This window comes from Elephantulus edwardii, unplaced genomic scaffold (assembly GCF_000299155.1).
Source record: "Elephantulus edwardii isolate Elephantulus edwardi_28Jun2011 unplaced genomic scaffold, EleEdw1.0 scaffold00248, whole genome shotgun sequence".
NCBI classification, from domain to species: domain Eukaryota; kingdom Metazoa; phylum Chordata; class Mammalia; order Macroscelidea; family Macroscelididae; genus Elephantulus; species Elephantulus edwardii.
This window is the reverse complement of record NW_006399998.1, coordinates 650127-672026: the sequence shown is the minus strand read 5'-3', so window position 1 is coordinate 672026 and position 21900 is coordinate 650127. Positions and strand designations below refer to the sequence as shown.

General features: G+C 38.4%; 2 protein-coding genes across 6 annotated transcripts in view; one reads left to right on the top strand and one right to left on the bottom strand.

Annotated features, from left to right (window-relative positions):
- Nucleotides 1-9456, top strand: part of NSMAF (neutral sphingomyelinase (N-SMase) activation associated factor) — a 106311-nt gene extending 96855 nt beyond the window's left edge. The window contains exons 24-31 of the mRNA XM_006899230.1: nucleotides 2486-2553; nucleotides 3955-4022; nucleotides 4607-4730; nucleotides 5788-5871; nucleotides 7037-7187; nucleotides 7558-7660; nucleotides 7780-7889; nucleotides 9362-9456. Coding sequence (XP_006899292.1) covers nucleotides 2486-2553; nucleotides 3955-4022; nucleotides 4607-4730; nucleotides 5788-5871; nucleotides 7037-7187; nucleotides 7558-7660; nucleotides 7780-7889; nucleotides 9362-9456 — 803 coding nt within the window. The remainder of the gene's footprint in view (nucleotides 1-2485; nucleotides 2554-3954; nucleotides 4023-4606; nucleotides 4731-5787; nucleotides 5872-7036; nucleotides 7188-7557; nucleotides 7661-7779; nucleotides 7890-9361) is intronic.
- Nucleotides 9457-11558: 2102 nt separating this feature from the next.
- The window catches only part of SDCBP (syndecan binding protein (syntenin)), a 25162-nt gene continuing 14820 nt past the window's right edge, over nucleotides 11559-21900 (bottom strand). The window contains exons 4-8 of one of the 5 annotated variants that reach the window (XM_006899227.1): nucleotides 18793-18954; nucleotides 16775-16950; nucleotides 14223-14394; nucleotides 13087-13178; nucleotides 11559-11921 (exon numbers count right to left, since the gene is read on the bottom strand). In XM_006899227.1, the coding sequence (XP_006899289.1) occupies nucleotides 11867-11921; nucleotides 13087-13178; nucleotides 14223-14394; nucleotides 16775-16950; nucleotides 18793-18954 (657 nt within the window). In that variant the 3' untranslated portion in view covers nucleotides 11559-11866. The remainder of the gene's footprint in view (nucleotides 11922-13086; nucleotides 13179-14222; nucleotides 14395-16774; nucleotides 16951-18792; nucleotides 18955-21900) is intronic. The other 4 variants (XM_006899225.1, XM_006899226.1, XM_006899229.1 and 1 more) reach the window with 4 other exon arrangements.

Genomic DNA, 21900 nt, shown 5'->3' with positions numbered 1-21900 from the left:
TAGTAAAATGTATACAGAAATCCAAAAGGGGAAGAGAAGGGAGGAGGGAGGCTGAGGATGGGGAGGGGGAGAAATCACAGGTTTTTGGAGTTTGGTGAGTGAGGAAGGAGCTGAAGGAATTAAGAAAGACCCTGTGGGGTCCTGAAAAGATGGGGTAATAATGGGTTTATATCAGTGGTGATTAATAAAACACAGTGTATGAGAATGTGTGAACCTATATGAATGGAACACGGTATTTATGAATTTTGTATAGACCAATATAAAATAATAAAAGCCCCAAACCATGAGGCTTACATAGGAGTACATTACTTCTCAGTCAGACTGCCAAATAAAGCTGAGAGGTGTTTAAAAAAAAAGTTAATTTCTGACTCCTTATTTTTCTATTTTAGTAATTTGACTGGTTTTTATGTATGTTTGATCACTCCAAAGTTGGATTTATTTCTCACAGTGTTTGTGTAGTCCTTCACTGGGACCCACCTGAGGGTACAGTTAGCTCTTGGACATTATTTCCTGACCCAGGGCATGGTCTCAACTAGCTCATACACATGTCAAAGCAGGACCGGGGAAAAGGAAGACAGAAGAATTGATCGATTTGACTAGTGGTGTTGGCAAAAAATAGGAATGAAGGAACAAACAAATAGGTATTAGAAGACATGAAACCAGAGTCCTCCTTGGTGGGGTGGCTGGTGAGACCTGGATTTGAATTCTTTGGAAACACCGGCTTCTGGAAAAGCTCATAATGGTTGGCAAAGTAGGTCAGTCCACACAGAACTGAACCCAGCCCATTGCCAAATTGTTCTGACTCCTAACAGTCCCAGAAGACCGAGTAGATAACTCAGTAAGTTTTCCAAGATTGACCTCTTTAAAGAAGAAACGGCCACATCTTAACTAGAGCAGCTGCTGAGTTTGAATCACTGTCCTGCGGTTACCAGCCAGGCACCTAACCACTGCATCACCAGGGCTCCTATTACAGAACCAAGAGCCTCAAAGAGGTTGATGAAATGGCTTCATCAATGGACTCATACTAGTGCACATGAAGATGGTGTAGAGCTGTTACATATGTTCTTGTTGTGTACTATCGAGTCTGAACTGCCTATAGCTGACCCTCTGCCGGGTTTTCAGAGGCAGTAAATCACATGGGAGGAAACTGCCCATCTTTCTCCCAGAGAGCAGCTGGTGGATTCGACCCTTGTTACTGTGAGGAGTTGGCAGCACACACCAGCCGACTAAGCAGCAGTAACAGGGAGGGAACCTTTGGTTGTGAAGAGAACGTCATGAAGCACTTGTGTCTGTCTCGTGATCAGGGTTCTCCAAATTCACAAGCTTAACAAGATAAGTGCCAGCACTCAGCTTTGCCCAACGAAAAGGGATTAAGATTAACTATGAGCTTGGGAAGAATTCAGAAAATATCAGGTGATTCAGCTGTCTTTTAATAGAGAATGTCTTTATTTAGGCTCATGTTTATAAATTGTAAGGGTTTCTTTGTATTGATTTTGCTAAGATGAAATAGAACTATTAAGTCCTATTAAGTGTTTTAATATTTACAAAAGAAATTTATAAGCTCATTCTTTTACTATATTTTTTTATGCTTACAAATTGGGAAATGTGTTATTACAAACTTCAGAAGTGAGGCATTTTAGTATGTGAATCAAGGTTTTATGAATGCTGTCCTAGGGAGACAGAAGCCAACTTCCAGGCTGGTGTGAACACAGAAAGCCTTGTTTCACATATTTGTCAGGAAAAGGTGTGTTGACTCATACTACATACTTGTTCAAGAAAATGAATGGGAATGATTGAATGAAACACAATGTGCATCAAGGGAAGTGCCAAACATAGTGTATATGAATTTTATATCAAACCAATATAAAGAATCTTTTAAAAATGATGTCCTGATATAGCCTCTAGAGGCAAATAAATTAAAGCCTTTTTATTAATTTTTGTATTTTCTGTATTTTATTATTCCTGAAAAATTAATGTCACTTTTCTATAAATTCAGCACAATAGTATTATACCAAGATCATGGTACTTGTTAAAAGAAAGTTCTAAATGGCCAAGATTTTTGGAGGGGAGTGGTGTTTATAAAGGCTATTTATAATTAATGTTAAAATTATAGTCTTAGTCTCTTTTTTCTTTTTTAGCCCATATGAATTATTTGGCTTACTTCTGCATTTGTTTTTGTTGCTGTTATGTGCCATCAAGCCTGGTCTCAGAACTGACTTAATAGCTGAGCTCCAGCAGGTTGTTACAGATCGTGTAAACTACATGGAAGTGCACCCATCTTTCTCCCTCTGAGCAGCTGGCGAATGTCAGCATTACGCCACGTCTGCACTGAGTTTGTGTTGCACAAGGCCTGATAGCAACTGGCCTGGAGTTCTAGTCAGGAGTCCTTCTCAGGTTACAGTGTATGTGGGAAGAAGGAGGGGAGCTGTTCTGTTGTCATATTTGATGAGTAGGAAATCTGTAATGTTTGTTGTCTCATTCTTAGATTCCACCTTGAAGATGTTTTCTAAGGAATCCAAAATGCTCCAACGAAGTATATCATTTTCAAATATGGTGAGTTCATGAAAAAAAAACACAAACCAAACCCTGTTATACTGGGAATTCATGTAATAATTTTATACGTACATATATTTAATTTATCCCAGAACAGTTATTTTTAATTTCTATGTTGTAGCTACAGATTTAATCTTACTTCTGCATGTAATTTAAAATTTTTTTCAGGTTGCCTTTTATATATACTACTGTGATTTCATTTTTGGCTGTAACAATTTGAAGACATGCCCCAGTAAATGTCTTTAATTAATCTTCCCCTTTTCAACTCTTTACATACTACTAAATTATAGAGGAGCTCTGGTGGGCTAGTGTGTAGGTATAAGGAATTGCACTGCTAACTCAAAAGTACGTGAATCTACCAGCTGCTCCGCTGGAGAAAGGTGAGCAACGTCTTCCCCAGTAGCTAGCTTACAGCCTCTGAAAAACTGCTAGAGGGTCAGCTATTGCTTGGTTCCAACTTGATAGGATATAACATAATAAATAATGTATACATTTCTGAGTTGGCCCTGGTGGTGCACTGGTTAAACTTTCAGCAGATAATTCGGTTGGCAGTTCAAAGCCACAAGCAGCTTTTTTTAATGCATTGTTGCACATTATCCCTTCTACCTCCCCACAATGTGCCCATTGTTCCAGATTGTTCTCATACCTTTGATGCCTAATCATATATTCCTTTCGGACAGTTTCCTCCTCATCAGTCCTAATGCAGTGTTCATTATCCACTCTTTTTCTAGTCTCCTCTCAAACCTCCCCATGTCAGTCCTTCTTTCTATCAGTGGTGTTATGCAGTGTTTGTCCTTTTGTGACTGTGGTATTTACTCAGCATAATGTCCTCCGGGCTCACCCATGTTGTATACTGTTTTATGAGTTCATTGCTTTTCAGTTCTTCATAATATTCCATTGTGTGAATGTACCATAGTATTTCTGTCCGTTCATTTGTTGATAGGCACTTGAGTTACTTCATCTCTTTCCTGTTGTAACTAATGCAGCAATACAAGCAGCTCTTATTGCCGAAAAGACCTGGTGATCTGTCCCTGCGGATGACAATGTTGGGACCCACGGAGGGTAGCTCTGCTGTGTCCTGTAGGGTCAACAGACTTCAGACTAGAAAACCGTTCCTTCTGAAAATATTTGTTGTTGTTAATAGAAATCATCAAAAAACATTTTGAAATTACCTAATGAATTTTGGATGTTTTCCTTACAATATAAATTTGTAATCTAATGGTTTCCCATCTTTGAAGAAACTCAGTATCTGTAGTTAGCCATTGAAAAAACCTGGACAAATATATGAAAAGGGCCAACACAAATTTGTGCATTATTTGGAAACTTGTAAGATCATTTTATCATGTAAAGGATTTACAGCTATGGTAAAGTATTAATGTTGTTGATTCTTTTGTGTTTCAGGCTCTATCATCTTGTTTACTTTTACCAGGAGATGCCACTGTCCTAAGTTCTTCATGGGATAATAATGTGTATGTATCTGTGACATGCTTCTTTGCGGTAGCTACTTACTACACGTGTGCACATCAAGCAGTAAGGGCAAAATCCTTCATTGCTACATTCTGAGTTGCTTTCTAAAATAAAGTCGATAGAACGACAGTACAATTAGATGGGAACTTGCATATTTGAATCTGATAATCTCCAGTGTGACTGTTTTTCTCCGAGTTTTCAATTGAAGATACAGATGATCCAGAATCTCAAAAGTTCTAGTTTTATCCCATGTCTGCAAGCCCACCCTATCCTGTCTTCCTGTTTACTTGCTCATATGTAAGTGCGCTGCAACCCCCAATAAAGTTGAGCTGGATTGACAAAAAAAAAACAACCACAAAATCTAGAATATTATTTATTTTATATTATTAAATAATAAACAAATTATTAAATATTTCTTTATGTAAAACTAGAATAATTTTTAATATTTTGGCTTAATCACATGAGCAGAGTTGTAACTGTAGTGGATCTTAATAACTGCAAAATTAAACAATATTATGGTTTTTAAAAATGTCTTAAAATCAAGCTTAGCTCTTGTTTTAACAGTTCTCATTATCTTTCATCTTAGCTATTTTTATTCCATTGCGTTTGGAAGACACCAGGACACCTTAATGGGACATGATGATGCTGTCAGTAAGATCTGTTGGCATGACAACAGGCTGTATTCTGCATCGTGGGACTCGACAGTCAAGGTTTGTAAATAATATGTAATTTTAAAATATTGATATCATATAAACATTAATCTGTCTTTTGGCAGTGTGTCCAGTCATCTTTTTTTTACACAGTATGTGATAGATATATAGATTGAATGTTAGGTGTATGCTATTTTCATTTATGCACTTCTTGATCCAGTAGGAAGTTACCACAGTTTTTGTACTGTGTGTTCAGATGTGGGTTGAATGAGAACAGATTATACATTAGATCCTTTGCTGCTTCATGAACATGGTGACTGAATGTTCATGCTTTTATATAACATGTGGCCTCCCTTAAGCTGTGTTATGACTTTGGCACATTACCTGTCTGACATGAAAACAAACAAGGAAACAAAGCTAGATTACATTAAAGTGAAGAATTGTTAAAACTTTGTTTTTAAAAACTTTACATTTTAATGTAAAGCATGTATTTTAGTCCCATTCTTTTGATACAGGTCAGTGCCTAACCTTTTCTTTGCAATTGTGTGTACAATGTTACATAAACTATACAGAAAAATACTTATCATCTTTTGTTTTTAACTTGCATTTGTGTTAAACAACGTAAGAATATTAAGTCCTTAGAATTCTTTTAGTACAAGTATTTCCCGGTTGTTTTGTTTTGTGTGTGTGACTTGACTTTTTGAGTCTTCTGAAAATGTTAAGATGCTACAATACTCTGAATTCATGCTGTTTTAGTTCACAAAGTATTTAAATCACATAATTATAAGAGCAAGTGCATTTGATTGACACAGGTAAAGCAACAGGTACAACAAGCAGTCAGCTCCCAGTACAGACATGTTGTTGTTGTTATGTGCTGTCGAGTTGTTTGCAACTCATAGCGACCCTATGTACAACAGCCCTAAACTGTGCTCTATCCCGTGCCAATCTCATTGCCTCTGACACACCCATCCCGATTACCCCAGTCATAGATGGTGAGAATAAAAGTTGAGCATTGTGGAAAAAGCACTTGTAGTTTAACAAATACATTACATGGAAGTTTAGGAACGCCTAATGTTAAGTGATTGAAGGTCCCCTTTCTACCTGTGCCCCATTGCAGGTATGGTCCAGCATTCCCACAGAGATGCTGGGAACCAAAAGGCACCATTTTGACCTGCTTGCTGAGCTGGAGCATGATGTCAGCGTAAGTGGGTCACAGGCCACCACACAGCAGCCAAGCTGAGAAGCCTGGTGGGCTGGATGGTGGTTTTTTGGTTTCACTTGTTTGTGTATGTCATCTTCTTTTGCTTTAATTATTGGAAAATACTATAATTACTAGAGGAAATCTCAATTGATTCCTTGGATTTCCAAGTTTAATTCGTTTTTCTCTAGTTTGCTTCTTTGCATAATTCCCTGATAATTAGCAATCACCTAAGTAGATTTGCGAAATACCAGTCTCCAAGTATGACAATGACGATTTGGGTACCTTCACCTCCACCATAATTCATCATCTTTGCATGCACAGTAGAAGGGTCCAGTCACAGGGCACGGATGGAGGGACACCATCTCCCCCTCCTGGTGCACATCTGAATGTGTGCCTGTAGGCATATCTGAGATCATCTCTCTGTTCTCACACTCCCGACACTGGATCACAGTGGCACATCATAGGCTGCGTTTTTACAGGACGTATTTAACACACTTGTATTGGTGCCTTATTTACATGGTTTACAGAGCAACTGAATGGAGAAATACTTAGTATGTAGTCTGAAATGGATGCTGTTATAACCTTAAGATATTTTTCTCTCCCCAAATCTCATTATTCATGATGAATAATAATTACTTTTGTGCTTCAAGCAGCTTGATACCAAACTAGAGTCTTAAGAGTTTTTCTGAAAAAAAGAAAAGAAATAGTTTTCTGAGTTCTAGGCTGTTTTAGACAACATTTCCTTTCCTTTCACTTCTACTTGCTTTTTCCTTTCCTTTCACTTCTACTTGCTTTTGGTAGCATATGAGGAACTTGATTTTTTTTCATATATATATGCCATCACTTGCTAGGGTAATGCTGAAATACAGCTGTATTAAGCTCGTACAACATACAGTAGAAATCAGTGTATAAGGTATGTGAGTCATGGAGCTCTGGTTGCCTAGTGGCAAGAAGCTGTGCTGCAATCCCAAAGGCACACAATTCGAGGCTACCAGTTGCTCCACGGGATAAGGGTGGGCAATCTCCTCCTCTCATGCGATAAAGCTTCAGAAAACCTGCCAGAGGGTCAGCTGTTTTGACAATGGTAAACAACAAGTATGTGAGTCAGCTCTACAGCTAATGACGAGCTTTCTGAATAGGACACTGACCCCTGTGCTTTCTTTAGGTAGATACAATCAGCTTAAATGCTGGGAGCACACTCTTGGTTTCTGGCACTAAAGAAGGCATGGTGAGCATTTGGGACCTCACGACTGCCACCCTGCTTCACCAGGTACCCTGCCACTCAGGGACTGTGCATGATACTGCATTTAGCCCAGGTGTGTATTTGCCTTTCTAATACAGATGATACCCACGAAATTGGAAATGCTGCTTTGAAAGAAGCAATACAAATTTTAGAAAAACCCAGTTTGCTGATGAATGCTATTTTGTGTATAGCTAAAGTAATGCCAGAAGGTGTTCTGCATTTGGCATTTGTACCTAATAAAGCAGCAGTAGATATTGTCCTTAACTCTCAGCTCACTAGAGAAATTAGAATATGTAACTGAATGCTTATCAAAGTGCTCTTACAGCACCTAAAACACAGAAGAATATAAGTTACTGGTTAAGTACAGTATGACAAAGAAAATGGGGATTATGCCATTAAGTTTAGCGCAAACGTCTCAGCCCATGTCCTGTTTTCTGTGCCAGATAGCCGCCATGTCCTCAGCACGGGCCACGACGGCTGTCTCAACGTCATCGACGTACAGACGGGAATGCTCATCTCGTCTCTGACTTCAGAAGAACCACAAAGGTAGACTTCCCTTGGATCTCAGTGAAGGCCTCGCTCTTGAGAATGTTCAATGGGCTTTGGCTTGTGTAACACACCTCTTTCTTTGTGACAAAGGGATTCTCTCTCAATCTTTCCTGCAGGTGCTTTCTCTGGGATGGAAATACAGTTTTGTCTGGAAGTCAGTGTGGTGAACTGTTTGTTTGGGACCTCCTGGGAGCTAAAATCAGTGAGCGAATTCAGGGCCATACAGGTGAGCTTATCGTAACCCTTCTTTTCCATGAGGGAACATCATCTCAGTCAGACCCACATGTGCTGTCAGCATCAGGGCAGGCCGGTCATCTCCACTTAAGATTGATAAGGACTTATGATTCATTTTTATATTGACTCCCCAAAATAAGTCTTTATATTAACTTCCAGATGGAGAATTAAAAACCATAGTAGTAAAAGTTCTAGTGGTTTTTCAAAAAAATAAATACCCTGTAAATGTTTATGAAAATTAATAAAATATATAGAAAAAAAATACCTTCACATGGTAAAAAACCAAAGGAGATCAAAAGTAATACATTATAAAAATCTTCCCCTGACCCATCTCCCAAGGGGTATTTCCTGGTTTCTGCATCTCCTGAACATGTTAACAGGACAGAAGCTGGGCCCTTGCTTTTCACACTTAGCTGTATCACTTGCAGAGTCATGCTGTAGTGTTTGCTGACACTGACATGCTTTCTCTCGATCATCAGACTTAAATCCTAGGGTCCACAGTTAGCCGCTGATGTCCTACAGTGAGCAGGGCCTTCAGTGTTAAGTCTCTGTGCTCTGTCACTTGACTTTGAATGGCTCACTCTTTATACCTTAAAAGTGCGATGCTTTGTTCCACCTCAGTGACCTTTCAGTGGAGAAGGAAGTAAATCAGCATCCTGAGGCCAGTTCCCCCTTCTGTCTCCTGACTTCCTGCCTTACTCCCATGCTGTAAGAGTCAGCACCTCATTTCTGAGCTCTTGTGGTGTAGTCTGTCAGGTGCTTACTGCTAACTCTAACACAGATCAAGTCCATAGCTTTTTTTTTTAACTTTTTGTGTGCCATCTCATCGGATCTGACTGGCACAGAAGATTGCCCTTCCGTCTCCAGCAGAGCATCTGGTGGATTTGAACCATGTGGCTTCAGTATTGCAGTGCAGCTTCTTGCCAGAGGCCACCAGAGCTCCCTTGATTTACAGCCTATTTAAACCCTCTGCAGGGTCAGCTCTGAGTCATTGCGGTTCTTGGTTAGCATGAGATTTGTATGTAATTTGCATTTTACATTTTAATTTGCATTACATTGTAATTCATACTTTTTTCTCTTTTTTAAAAAAAATTTATATATTGATTTGCATACAAAATCCATACACATTGTGTTCAATTTATATACATTTGGTTTCACACGCCCCTCTATTCATTGTGTTTCACATAATCATTCTCATACATTGTGGGGCATGATTTTTTAAATTAAAAAAAAATTATTGGTTTACAAAATGAATATACAGTTTTTTACACTATCCTTCTTGTATTGAAATGGTTTCTTATTCCTCACAAGTTCTTTGTAGCAAACTGGTTTTTCTGCACAGGTATTTTATGACTATGAGAACAAGAGACAACAGGGCTGACTTCAGCATTTGGTGAACTCCTAAGTCTGTAAGTCTGTCTGTCCCAGGCCTTCCTGCCCCTCTGACGAGAGTGTCTCCCGCAGGTGCCGTGACGTGCATGTGGATGAACGAGCACTGCAGCAGCATCATCACAGGCGGTGACGACAAGCAGATCTTGTTCTGGAGACTGCAGTACTAAGTGCCTTTTCCTTCTGGAGAACCTGAATCCTATTTTTAAACTAAACCAAATTTTTGACTGAACCGGTGAATGTGCAATGATAGAAGTTTTGACACATGGAACCCATGTGGCTTTAACTTTCTAAATCATGACTTCATTGAAAGTCCTTAGCTGCCATCTTGTGAGGCAGAGAAGACAGCAATATTCAGAACACATCACATTTGCTAAGCAGGATGATGGTCAGAGGACGGACATGGGTGACAAAATCTAAAGACTACATAGGCTGGGAAAAGTCCGAAGTATTTAAGTGTAGAATTTTCTCAGAAAATGTGCACCACTGCCCGTCCAGAGTAGCTATTCTGTCTTCCTGATCTACCATAGTTGCTACCCATGGATTTCTGGTCATATTTCCAAGGAGTGGGTTACTTCTATCACCTACTATGTCCAGATTCTAAGAACCTGGGGACAGATTAGCAGTTCTTGTAAAACAATTCATTGTATATAGGAATGGTTTGTACTTCATTACAGCTGTCAAATGCTCATCTTTTCTATATTAAAATTATTTTTATGTAATGAGTTTTCCTTTTCTTACCTAAAAGACTTGGTACAACTGTCTATCACTCTAGGAAATCAGAGTGACCCCAATGTAGTTTTTTTAATTTTTTATCTTTTCAGATTCAAATCCAGAACAGAACAGATGATCAAACTGGGAAATACCATTTTGCTTTTTAAGATTTCAAAGATGACTGGCTGTAAAGAGTTCAGATTTCCTTTTATTATAAACCTAGCCATAGTGAGTGATTTTAACTTCTCTATCCTCTTAAAACATGCTCATTATCAGCGTGCTGTGTGGGTGGAGTCTGGAGGAAGTTGGGCTAATCTGCAGGTGGCATCTCTCTAGTGACTCCATGGGGCAGAGACAGGGTCTCCTCCCTTCAGTTTATGGCCCCTCAGGAACCCACTGGAGTATAAGCTATGAATTGGTTTTAAGGCAGTGACAATGAGGCAACAAGAAATATCTTTCAGACAGTGTGGAATTAAGAGGTATTTATCACACCACAGCAGTCCTTTTCTAGGTAGTCTTAAATGCCACTGAACACTTCTTGATGTCTTGTGACCCGGGAAAGCCACTCGCCTTGAGCTGCTCCTGCCGCTAAGCGTGCACGGTGCCAGCAGGAAACGAGATCCATTTGGATCTTGTGCCTGTCAGTCTGCATCTCAGCTGGATGAACTTCAGTGCAGGCACCGTCAACATAGCACAAGTTTTCCATGGTGCACCTCATGCCGGCTGCTGTTAGAGAGGACACCGCATGGCCCCATTACTAAATTCATTCACAAGCGTATGATGCAGTAACAGTCTGAGATTTTACTTTATTTGTATTTATAATTAAAATAGAATACACATAATACAAAGGATCAAAATAAAGTGTTAGTGCCATTTTGTTGGCAGAGAGGTGTCAGCAAAGAGACCAAATTACCAAGAAGACATTCTAAGACAATTCTAAAGCAGCTTGGTTACATAATGCCCAGGTTAGGTTTTGTCTCATTCTACAAATGAAACAAAAGGACTCAAAATTTTTTATCCTGTTTAGTATAAGAATTTTTACATTAAATATATAACAATCCATTTCTCAGAAAGTAATACCAGTAGCTTTTAAAAAAGCGTCCATTATGCAGTTTTTCTAGAAAATTCCTTAATACAACTAAAAGCTAGGCAATAGCTCGTAAGTACCATTAAACTGTTGTTGGTTAGTCTATCTTTCAGCTAAATATGGAATGACATTCTGGGTTATAGAAAGGCAGCAATAACATTCTGGCTCTCATTCTAGATGCTTAACATGGTTAAGGCTTAAGCATATTAAGTGAAGGTAGTTAAAACTTAATTATAATCATTATAATCTTTTACAGTCTATAAATACACTGTAATGCTTATGCAGAATGAAACCAATGTTACTTATTGATGTGTTATGCACACATACAACTAGAAACAGAATAGCACAGGCACTCATTCTAAATGGAATATAGCAACACAGTAAAAATGCAAATATACCATGGAAATAAAGTAGCATGAACAGCACTACCCTGCATTTTGAATAATAGTGACTTACTGTAACACAAAAGTGAGTCTGTATCAGTCATCTTAATCATAATGGCTTTCAGAAGCATCAAGTTTCCAGTAGATAAACTACTATCCTATGGAGGTCAGTACATCTTTTGAAAGTTTCACATCTATAAAACCGGGATAAGGCTACAGCTATCTTGAAGTGTGAACAAGATACAGGTCAGAGGGTAGGGTCCCAGCCATGTAAGGAGGAGACAGGCAGGTCCTCATGCAGCATATGCTCGCTGGCTCCTGAAAGCTTCGTGTGCATAATAGAGTTGCCAAAGAAGTGAAATGGAGAGGTGCAGCTAAGTTTCCATGATTTGACTTTTAAACCTCAGGAATAGTATGGTCCATCAGGCTTTTCATAATGCTTGGTGCCATCCTACAAGAGAGTAATTTTAATTATTTACATACCAGAAGGGATTTTTCCAAAAATAAGCTCAAGACTACTTACAGTGAAATTTAGTAATTGTTAGCAGCAAGGGAGATTTAGGGGGGAGGAGTGTATTTTTAACAAGCTCAGATCTAAATTTTGGGTAATTTGGTGGTCTGTAGGTACCTGATGTGCAAGGCAATATAAGAGGAGACACATACTCCCCTCCCCTTCTTGTATCTTGTCTAGAAAAGGTTGAGAGAATGTAACAGACCCTTCTCCACTAAAGCTGATGATTAGAAAACAAAGGGTGAGGCACAGGAAGGAGGAGAGTGTCAACACCCAAAGGGTGTGATGTGCCACTGAGTCTGAACCAACTCAGAGTTGACCCTCAGTTGGTTTTAGAAGCTATAAATGGCACCTCTTTCTCCACTGCCTCTGAAGTAGCAGCACTACTCTCTCCATTATACTGCCAGAGCTCTCAAGTTTATGAACTCTAAAATGATTAGTCCTGGAGATTTGTTTTATGTAGCTAAAGCTTTGCATTAGCCTAAACACGAGTTTCTATTCTGAAAGTGGGATTCCAAGCTGGCAGAACAGCTATGACAGAGACAGGACTCTGCTCTATAGAACAAATAACATTACAGCCCTTTCTCTCCTACTCAACTCTGCAATTCTCAGTTTATGACTACAGACATTAGCACTACACTCTTACTTGCTGCTGTGTGTGATGCTGAGTAGAAATGGTTCCTCCTCACCGGGAAATAATATCACTGCTGGCACCCATCTTCCTGAAAGCATGGTCACCTCTGCTTGTGTTCTCTTTCCATTAACTAACACACTGCTGTGGACTTGGCACCAACTTGCTTCTGACTTTAGCAAGTTTCCAGGTTAGTAAATTTCTTGGAAGGAGATTGCTCATTTTTTTCCCCTTGAAGTAACTGGTAGATTCAAACTGCTTACCTTTGCGTTGGCAGTGCAACTCTATCTACTCGGTCACCAGGACTCCATTTGGAAATGTCAAAATTTAGGAAATGATGAATTTTATTATATAGTTGGAAAGTTGTGAGTTTTAAAACTCCTATTTTTAAAAAAAAGTACTTCCAATATCTAAATAGTGTTGTTCTTACCAAAGTCACAGGACCATAAATAAAAAGCTAAATTATCTACTTACCTTTTAATAATATGTTCAAAAATGAAAGCAGGCATGATTGTGATAGTAATTACAGTCCCAGATGCTGACAGTATGTCTGCAATTTGAGAGTCCTAGTGAAAACAAGGAAAATTAATCCCATTGCAGCTTAATAGAAAATGATGCTACTATTTAAGTAAAGAAATACATGTTGTATATCCTCTTATGTTTTAATAGTATTTATATTCTGAATATTGCTATTTCTTTTTTTTTTTTACTTCTGCTTATTAAGTTTATGTATACTGTGCAACCAAGCCGAAGGTGGGTGATTGTCATCTGTGGCCCTCCACGTTCAAATTGTCTTCCTGTCCAACATTCTTCTAGGTGGTATAGCACTGGTCTGTGCGTTGCTGTACAGAGGTAACTTGTGGTTGCTGTGATGCTGAAGCCTGTGACAGTGATGTGCCAATCGTGGTAATGGGCACCCATGGTGGACAGTGTTGGCTGGAGCTTCCCGACTAAATCAAGCCTGGAAGCAGGAGCGGCATCCACTTCCAAAATGGCTTGCCTCTGGAAACTCTTATGTACGAACAGTGCTCAGGCTGTTCGTTCATAGGGTCGCTATGAGTTGTCTACGACTCGACGGCATTAAACAACAATACTGATTAAAGCAGTTGATTTTTCATGTTTGATTTTTCTTAGAAACTGAATCAGTAAGTAAATTAAGTTATAGACATAGTCAAAATATCTTTTCATTACTTCAGATTAAGTAATTTTCTAATATGCAATACTTCCATATTCCCCTTAGTTAACTTTAAAAGCCAAGTAGATCTTAGTTAAACTTTAGACCTAAAGAGAGCCCTGTGTAAGAAAACTTAAGTGGGAGAAGAAATAAAAACAAATTACTTATAGATAAGCTGAAATGGACTTATTCCCTATATTCCTAAACTGGTAAAAGTCAATATAAAAATCATCATGAAAGATCTAGCCCAGCCCTTTTGTTATATGGACAATAATTCCAGGAAACAGTTCACTAATTCCAGCAAATTGCTAAGGATACCCGAACAAGGGGTAGAACCTGAGTCCCCACCTCTCCAGTGGAGAGGTCAGTATGAACCTAAACAACTTTATTTATGAAAATAAAGCTGACAGAACAAGATCCACGCTCTGTTCATTACCTTCAATCCAATAACATTCTGTCCATTGACTTCACAGATGTTATGTTCTGTGAGAAGACCATTTCTGGCAGCAGAACTATCTTTCACTATGGATGTTATTTTCCCATTTTTAAAGATAAAACCGACATGCCCTGTGCTGTCCTTATGCATGGTAATAGTCCGTTCAAAAGGCCTGTAAACACAAGAAGACTTGATTGAAAGGCTTAATTCCAATGTAAGCAGTTTATATTGTGATAAAAATGGAATTAAAAAAATATATCAATTTTTCATTAACATATTTCATACCTATTAACCCATACCTATTAACCCATTCATACATATATGTAACAAATTGTATGCCCACAATGTAATCAAACCTCCCATTTCGCTGACTTCCATTAATCTTTCTATACTTGTCTGTGCCTTGCCTTTAGTAATACTGTGGTAATTATTCCCTTACTGTATACTGCCTTTCTTTGCATTCATCTTAGTATGAGCCTTGTCTATTTAATAATTCTTACTCTGCTCTCCCTCCTTTCCCATACCTAGGAATCATTCAAGGTTTCTCATAAGGCAACTTTAATTAGAGTAATGACCTTGTACATTCATGGACTATGTCTGTGAAAAGAATTGTTTTGTTTTGGTTTTTTTAAAAAAAATCTCATCATTATAATTTAACCAACCAACATTTCCTTCTTGGGGGACCAAAGACTTAATTGAACATAATTCTCCATGCAGTTTATTAGAAATCGTTAGGAATTAGCATTAAAAATAATATGCTGTGTACAGAAATCACAGTGCTAAAAATGAGTACTTTTTATTAACTTTTAGTACTCCTAGAACTTAATTGTACTTGTGAATAGTTCTATATAGATGTGGCCCCACACCTTAATTTTGAGATATCTTATAATAAGACTTTAAATGTTGTATTTTAAACAAAGATTGCAGACCAATACAAGCTAACTTCGTCAAGCTCCTATTTTTTTTTTGGGGGGGGGGAATCATGTAATAATAGTAATTTACAAGTTGAGTGTTACAGTGTTTCACCAATACACATAGCAAATTCAAGGCACAAAATAGCTTTGTGTTTTGTTTTTTTAAAAAAAGTCTCATTTGCTGTTCTACAATGTGAATTAAACTGTCAAAACAAATCTTTACACCATTCCATATACTCCATGGGATATGATTTCTCCCCCCCCAATAAAAATGGGGATTTTTCTAGGTAGACTGTCCCATTTTTAGGAACTGTTTCTTTGTTGGAGCTAATCTATATGCTAGCTAAAATTCCATCTGAAAATTGAAAACAACTTTGTGAGGAAAGGTGATTTTCTTAGGCAGCAAAATCCACAGGGAGAAAATGTATGGTATTTTTGGATAACTAGGTATCCAGAGTAAGAGAGATTCTTGATGAAATATTTCCCAGATAAACTGAAAATTCTGCTGTTTCAATTATTATGACTCAAGCTCCTTTTAGAGAGCAGCCTTCCCTCCACTCCAGCTGAATGCTGACCTTTAGGCCAGGTGTATTTTGCTGATTTCTCTCCAGCTCTGCGCTGCCATGCTATATAGTGTGTGCTTTATGACAGACTTGAGTTTATACGGTGTAACTCAGACTGCTCTGCCTTTCTGCTGGTCCAAATTACTATGACATTTTGCTTAGATACACTGAAAAAAACAACCTTTTGAACCAGTTTTCCCAAAGCCAGAAAAGACCAAATTTTAAAACTCTGGGTGTATGAGAAAAGAAAAATACAGGCTGAAGCTCCATTAAAAACCAGTTTTCTAAGAAGGAGGATAAGGGTTAAGTTAACTGTACAGTTTAAGTTCCAGGAGTACAGCCACTGGATTCTGAGCAGCTTCACCCTTGACACCTGTAGGGGTGAGAGCAAGAGAATAAATGGAGGCCAAGGCATATTCTAAAAGTTGTAAACACTAGTAAATTAGATACTCTACTCTCCTACCTTGATGACTGGGTGTCATAACCACTTGAAAGGCCACAGTGGGTTTTAAGAACTCTTGGACTATGTGGAGTTCTGTGTGGATTCTGACCCTTTGATTCATATATTAGCATCCTACTGGATACGTAAGTCATGCACTGGAATGTGAGGTCAGACACCATGCTAGTTAGTTACTACACCAACATATATTTCCTATTTTCGGAGGATAAATGCAAAAAAAATACCTCCTTAGAGGTGTAAACTCTTAAGAGTATAAATGCAAATGAAGAATGCCTATTTCTTTAAAAAAAATATTGTGAGAAGAAAAGAAATCTGTACAACACAATTACAAGCATATGAAGCTAACCACCACCACTTGATAATTTTGGAGAACTAGCCTTGTACTTGAGGGCACTGGCTTGATGCAGTCTGCATCACACTGCACTGCTAATCAAAGGCTGCATGTCTCTAGCAGTACAAATCCACCATGTACTCCAAGGCAGATGAGCTGTCTCTTCCCCTTGAATTTCCAGCCCTGGAAGTCTGAGGTAGGGTGGCCAAGAGGCAGCACTGCCTTGCCAGGATAGAGTTCTCAAGCCTTGTATTTCTGCTGAAACCAGAATACAAGCAACTGACCTGTCACGGATGGTCATGGTGATCTTCTCCCCAGATGCCTGTTTAAGCACTTTGTGTGCCTTGTCAGAGCTCCAGCCAGCACAATTGTCACCATTGATCTGCAGCACCTGATCCCCAAATCTCAGGCCAACCAAAGACGACGGAGAATTAGCCTGGACTAGCTGTACAAATACACCCTAGAGGATAAGAGAAACGTTAGTCAGTTACTACTGTCATGGTTAAGAATGCTGGGAAATTAGGAACCATGTGTCTAAGTTAGAAAGCTACTCTTAAGTTTAAAGGAAAGAAAAAAGCCCATCAATACATTGTTACCTGCAAACAAAATAGCTGAAAAGTTTATTAGGTATGTAACTAAAAAATAAAGCAAAAAAAGGTGGTCTTGGTGGTCATTTCTACCTCAAATCTTGACACGTGACTAAGCCTCAGCCACCCTTTGATATAAAAGAGGGATGAAAAGGAAGTAGGAGAACTAGAGTGAACACGCTTCAAGGACTGTGCTGCCAACACAAAGGCATGTGGTTCAAATCCGCTAGCTGCTCCATAGGAAAAAGATGGGGAGTCAATTCCTCTTTGATTTACTGCCTCTGAAAAACCACTGAAGGGAAGGTCAACTCTTGGTCATTTTGACTCTACAGTACACAACAACAATAACACCACTCAGGGTTAAAGTGAATAAGTGTCAGAAATTTAAGGGTGTCTTTTAGAGCTTAAGGCCAAATGACCTTTATAAATGAAAGATCCTTTTACTGATGTGCCAAATTATACATACTCAAAATAACACCAGGGTTATAATTTCCTTTTAAAAACTGTTCTTTGGTAACCACTTATCTAAAATTTTATGCTTATCCTTTAGAAAAATCAAATTTACTTTGCCATCTATTAATTCAGACTCCAGATCTACATTTTGGCTTTGTTCCAAAAGCCAGATCTTAATACTTGATACAGTTTTGAAAAAAGAACAGTATAACTTCATATTTACCACAGAAATACTTTTTAAGAAGTAGAGAAACATTTGGAAAATTTGGTTTATAAAAATATTTCTTTGCTAATTTTTGACTAAAAAGAATTAACCATGAAATAGAGAAAATGCATGATTGAGAACTACTAAATCCACTTAAATCATTAAAATTCTATAAATTCTCAATCTCAAATATTAAACACCACCAAAAATTAAACTGGTAAGTACAAAAGATGAGAGAAACTGGTAAAATAGAAAGAAAATCTATAAGGACTAGACTCTAAAATCCTAAAATTTCTTCCATGTCTCTGGAGTAGATCAACTCAACTCATATTTAACTACCATGGAGCAAGAAAGGCTGATGACAAGTCCCTTATGGGACAGAAGAGCTGAGGAACAGCCCTGACAAAGGGTAGCAATCCATTCAATGAAGAAGCAAAAAAACAGCTACGTCAGGGCTTCCAGTCAAATCCCCTGATAAGGTCAGAACAAATTATGCAAAAGCACAGACAGAGGTCAGGTCTTTTGCCAGATCAGCCTTGTCCATTTACTCCACTGGCCTTACTCATGTCATGATGGGGAAAAACTCGAACACAATAGCCAGTGCTCACAACAAGAACTGACTCTAATAAAGTAATGGCTAAACCCATAAAACCAAACTCCTTAAGAATCCCATAAACAGTGATAGAGTAATACTGCCTGAATTAGGAAGTTACTTTTAATAAACTTTTAAGTCTGCCTTATAAATCAGACATGTAGTAGAGGATTTAAAAACACAAATCATGCACTCAGTCAGGTAGTGGGTTGTTTTGTTGTTGTTTTTAATTTTCACGGTACACACACAGCCTACCTTAAGTTACTGCCAGAATTCCATTATTCTATAACAATTTATGCAGACTAATGAACTTTAGTAGAGAGAGTACTTAAGTAACAGCCTGAGAAGACTTCAAACATTCTCAACTATAGATCCACCACTCTATAAATATTTCCAATTCAACTATCATTAGTTACTTAATACCCTACTATTTTAAATACATTAAAAAAAAAAGATAATACTTACATTATCAATTGACTTAAGCCGGAGGCCAATTTTTCCATCTTGATCCTTACACAAAATAACTTCACGAATCCCTTGCTTAATTTCTGCTCTTCGAATCCCAGCATCATTTCCAGTTACAGGAGCCACCATATAGTTCATACTCGAAGGTCTTGTTACCAGCTGCTAACAAAAATATGTATCTTTTATATACATTCCTCACCAAAAGAATGTAAAATGATAATTAATTTAAAGTGTTGTGGCTTTCTAAAAAAAGCAGTTTCCAGTACATGATACACATGAAACTTCTTGTTATGTGCTTCTAGTACTACTCACAGCAGCCCTATGAAAAAGAGCACTAATCCTTGCCCTAACCTGGGCCAATGTCAGTCTCTAACACACCTGACCCTACTGCAACAGTCACTTTATCAATCCCTCTCATCCAGGATTATTCTTCTGCAGTGACCCTCCACCATTCCAACCATGATGGTCTTTTCCAAGGACAAGTACCTCCTGGCAACATGCTCAAAGTATGTGAGACAGAGCTTCAAAATCCTTCCCTCCAAAGAGCAACCTGGTTTCACCCTCTCCAGGATGGATCTCTATGTAGTCTAGCAGTTCAATACCTTTCTCCAGCCCTACAACTCAGGAATCTATTCTTCTGTCATCCTTAGTCACTGTCCAGTTCTCAGATACAAAGGAAGTAACTGAGAAGAACACACTCCATATTTATCATCATAACAATGTCTTCTCTTGCCTTTTAAATTAATTTACTGGCATTTGTTTCCTGTGTTCATATCTTGCCATCAACTCAAATTAATTACCCTATGAAAGTCATATGGCAATATTGAAATACTGCACCTGTGCTAACTGGTTCTCTTATATGGTCTGATCATTGGCCAGAGACTTTCAGAGTCCCTGTAAAAGGGGCAGGATTCCTACTTTCAGCGTTAGGGCAAGACTAAAAGAAAAAATGGCTATGTTATACAGGTCTTGCACATGTCAAATTCATCCAGCTGACCTTATGTTGGATTTGTGGGTTTCAAGGGAGAGAAGGCCTATTTTCCTCCTGGGGAAGCCACTGGTGGATTTGAACCTCTGGAGAGGCATGCCTTTGTGTGAGCAGCCCAGCAGTCAAACATTATTTCTCTTCCACTTAAATGAACATCTGTGGATTACGTGCTGCTAAATTTATTCCAGAAACTTAGTTCAATTAACATTTAGGGCTTCCTTTTCCACCACACATGCCACACTTCTTTGTCCTCTAAAAGAACTCCCCCCCCCACCTATGGACGTGACTGAAAATGTCATCTTTAAGAATATTTCCAAGAGTTCTTAAATGCCCTGCCTTTCTTTTCTTATTTATATATAAATCAACTTTTATTTGTTTCTGGAAGTTTCTGCTAATGTCTCATCAGTGACTTTTTAATTTCATGTTCTCTAATCATTCTCTCTCTGGTTAGCTACATGTCTTATTTCTCTCCTCATTCTTGGTCACATTTAATCGTAGAACAAAATATTAAGTGTCTCAACAAAGAGAAGACATGTGTACTTCAGGACAACTTATCTAACAGCAGGATAATAATGTTTGAAATAACAAGTTACTAGAGAAAATTGAAGAGACTATGATCTTATTCTCAGTGAGAAGTAGACTTGTTTTTAGGTGCTGTTGAGTAAAACTCAGAGACCTATGAACAATAGACCTGAACCCTGTCCTAGTCTGTGTCATCCTCATTACCTCTGACTTACTGTATATCCTCATGGATCTTTGAAATACTTTAGTTCATTGCTACGGTAAGTGTGTCAGTCTATCTTACTGGGGGTCATCTTCTCCTCTACTAACCTTTGAACTTTCCAAGCATGATGTCCCTTTCCAACCAAGAGCCTCTCCTAGCAAGTCCAAAATATGAGAGATGAAACTTCACCATCTTTGCCTTCAAAGAACATTCTGGTTGCACTTTCTCCAAGACTTATCTGTCTGTTCTTTTGACTGTCTATGGAAATTCAGTGCTCTTCTCCAACACAACTTAAAGGCATCAATTCTTCTGTCATTCTGGTCTGAATCAGGCACACCTTAAGTCTTCATACTGACATCACAACTCTTAAGTATTTCAGAATGGTCCTTGACAGTGGACTTTCCCAGTGCAACACGTCCCCTAATCTCTTGACTGCTGGTACCAAGGGTGTTTCTTGTTGACCCAAACAAGATAAAAATCATTGATAGCTTTAATCCTTTCTCCATCTATAATTGTCCTGTGATTGAGGACCTTTGTTTTCTTGATATTGAGATTAATCTATACCAAAGGCCATAGTTCTTGGTCCTCCTCACTTTCTACAAGCAAGGTTGTGTCATCTGCATAACACTGGTGCTTACAGCGTCCTCAAGCTGGAGTGGGCCTGAGGTGACCTCCCTATGTGTGTTTCCAGGAGGACATCCAAGCCACAGCTTGGTGAGAAGTAGAAAAACCCTGAATTAAGGTTTTAAGAGGTCACTGGAGCAGATTAATACAAGAAACATGCAGACAGAATCACCGAGGCTTAGCATCTGATTAAACATTGACAACTAAGATGAACTAAGGCTTCTAAAGCCTAAAATTCTAAAATCTGGGAAAGTAGTTAGTTCATAATGAAGTACATAATTATGATACCTTGTGCAAACAGAGCTTACTCATTATGGTTTGTACTGTTGTTCCCTTTTGTAAATTTTTTTAATTATTAATTTAAATGAAAATTTACAGAGACTTTAGATTTCCATTTATTCATTATTGCACTTTTCTCCCCTCCCCCCCCCCCCCCCCCCCCCCCAGTACACTCCCCTCTTGGAAAAATAAAAGACAAATTCTTTCATTGATTTACAACCCCCGCTCCCCCTTCCCTTCAGGTCCACTCCACTATGCAGTCTTCGCCCTGGACTCCCATCACTAATCATGTATCCCTTTTAAACAGGTATACATAATTGAACTCATCTTTCTCAGTCTCCCCCCAACCCCGATGTCAATCCTGTTTTACAACAATGGCACCATGTAGTATTTGTCCTTTTGTGACTGAGATACTTCACTCAACATGTCCTCCAGAGTCTACCATTTTGAATAATATTGCATGAGTTCCTTGTTTTTCAATGCAGCATAGTAT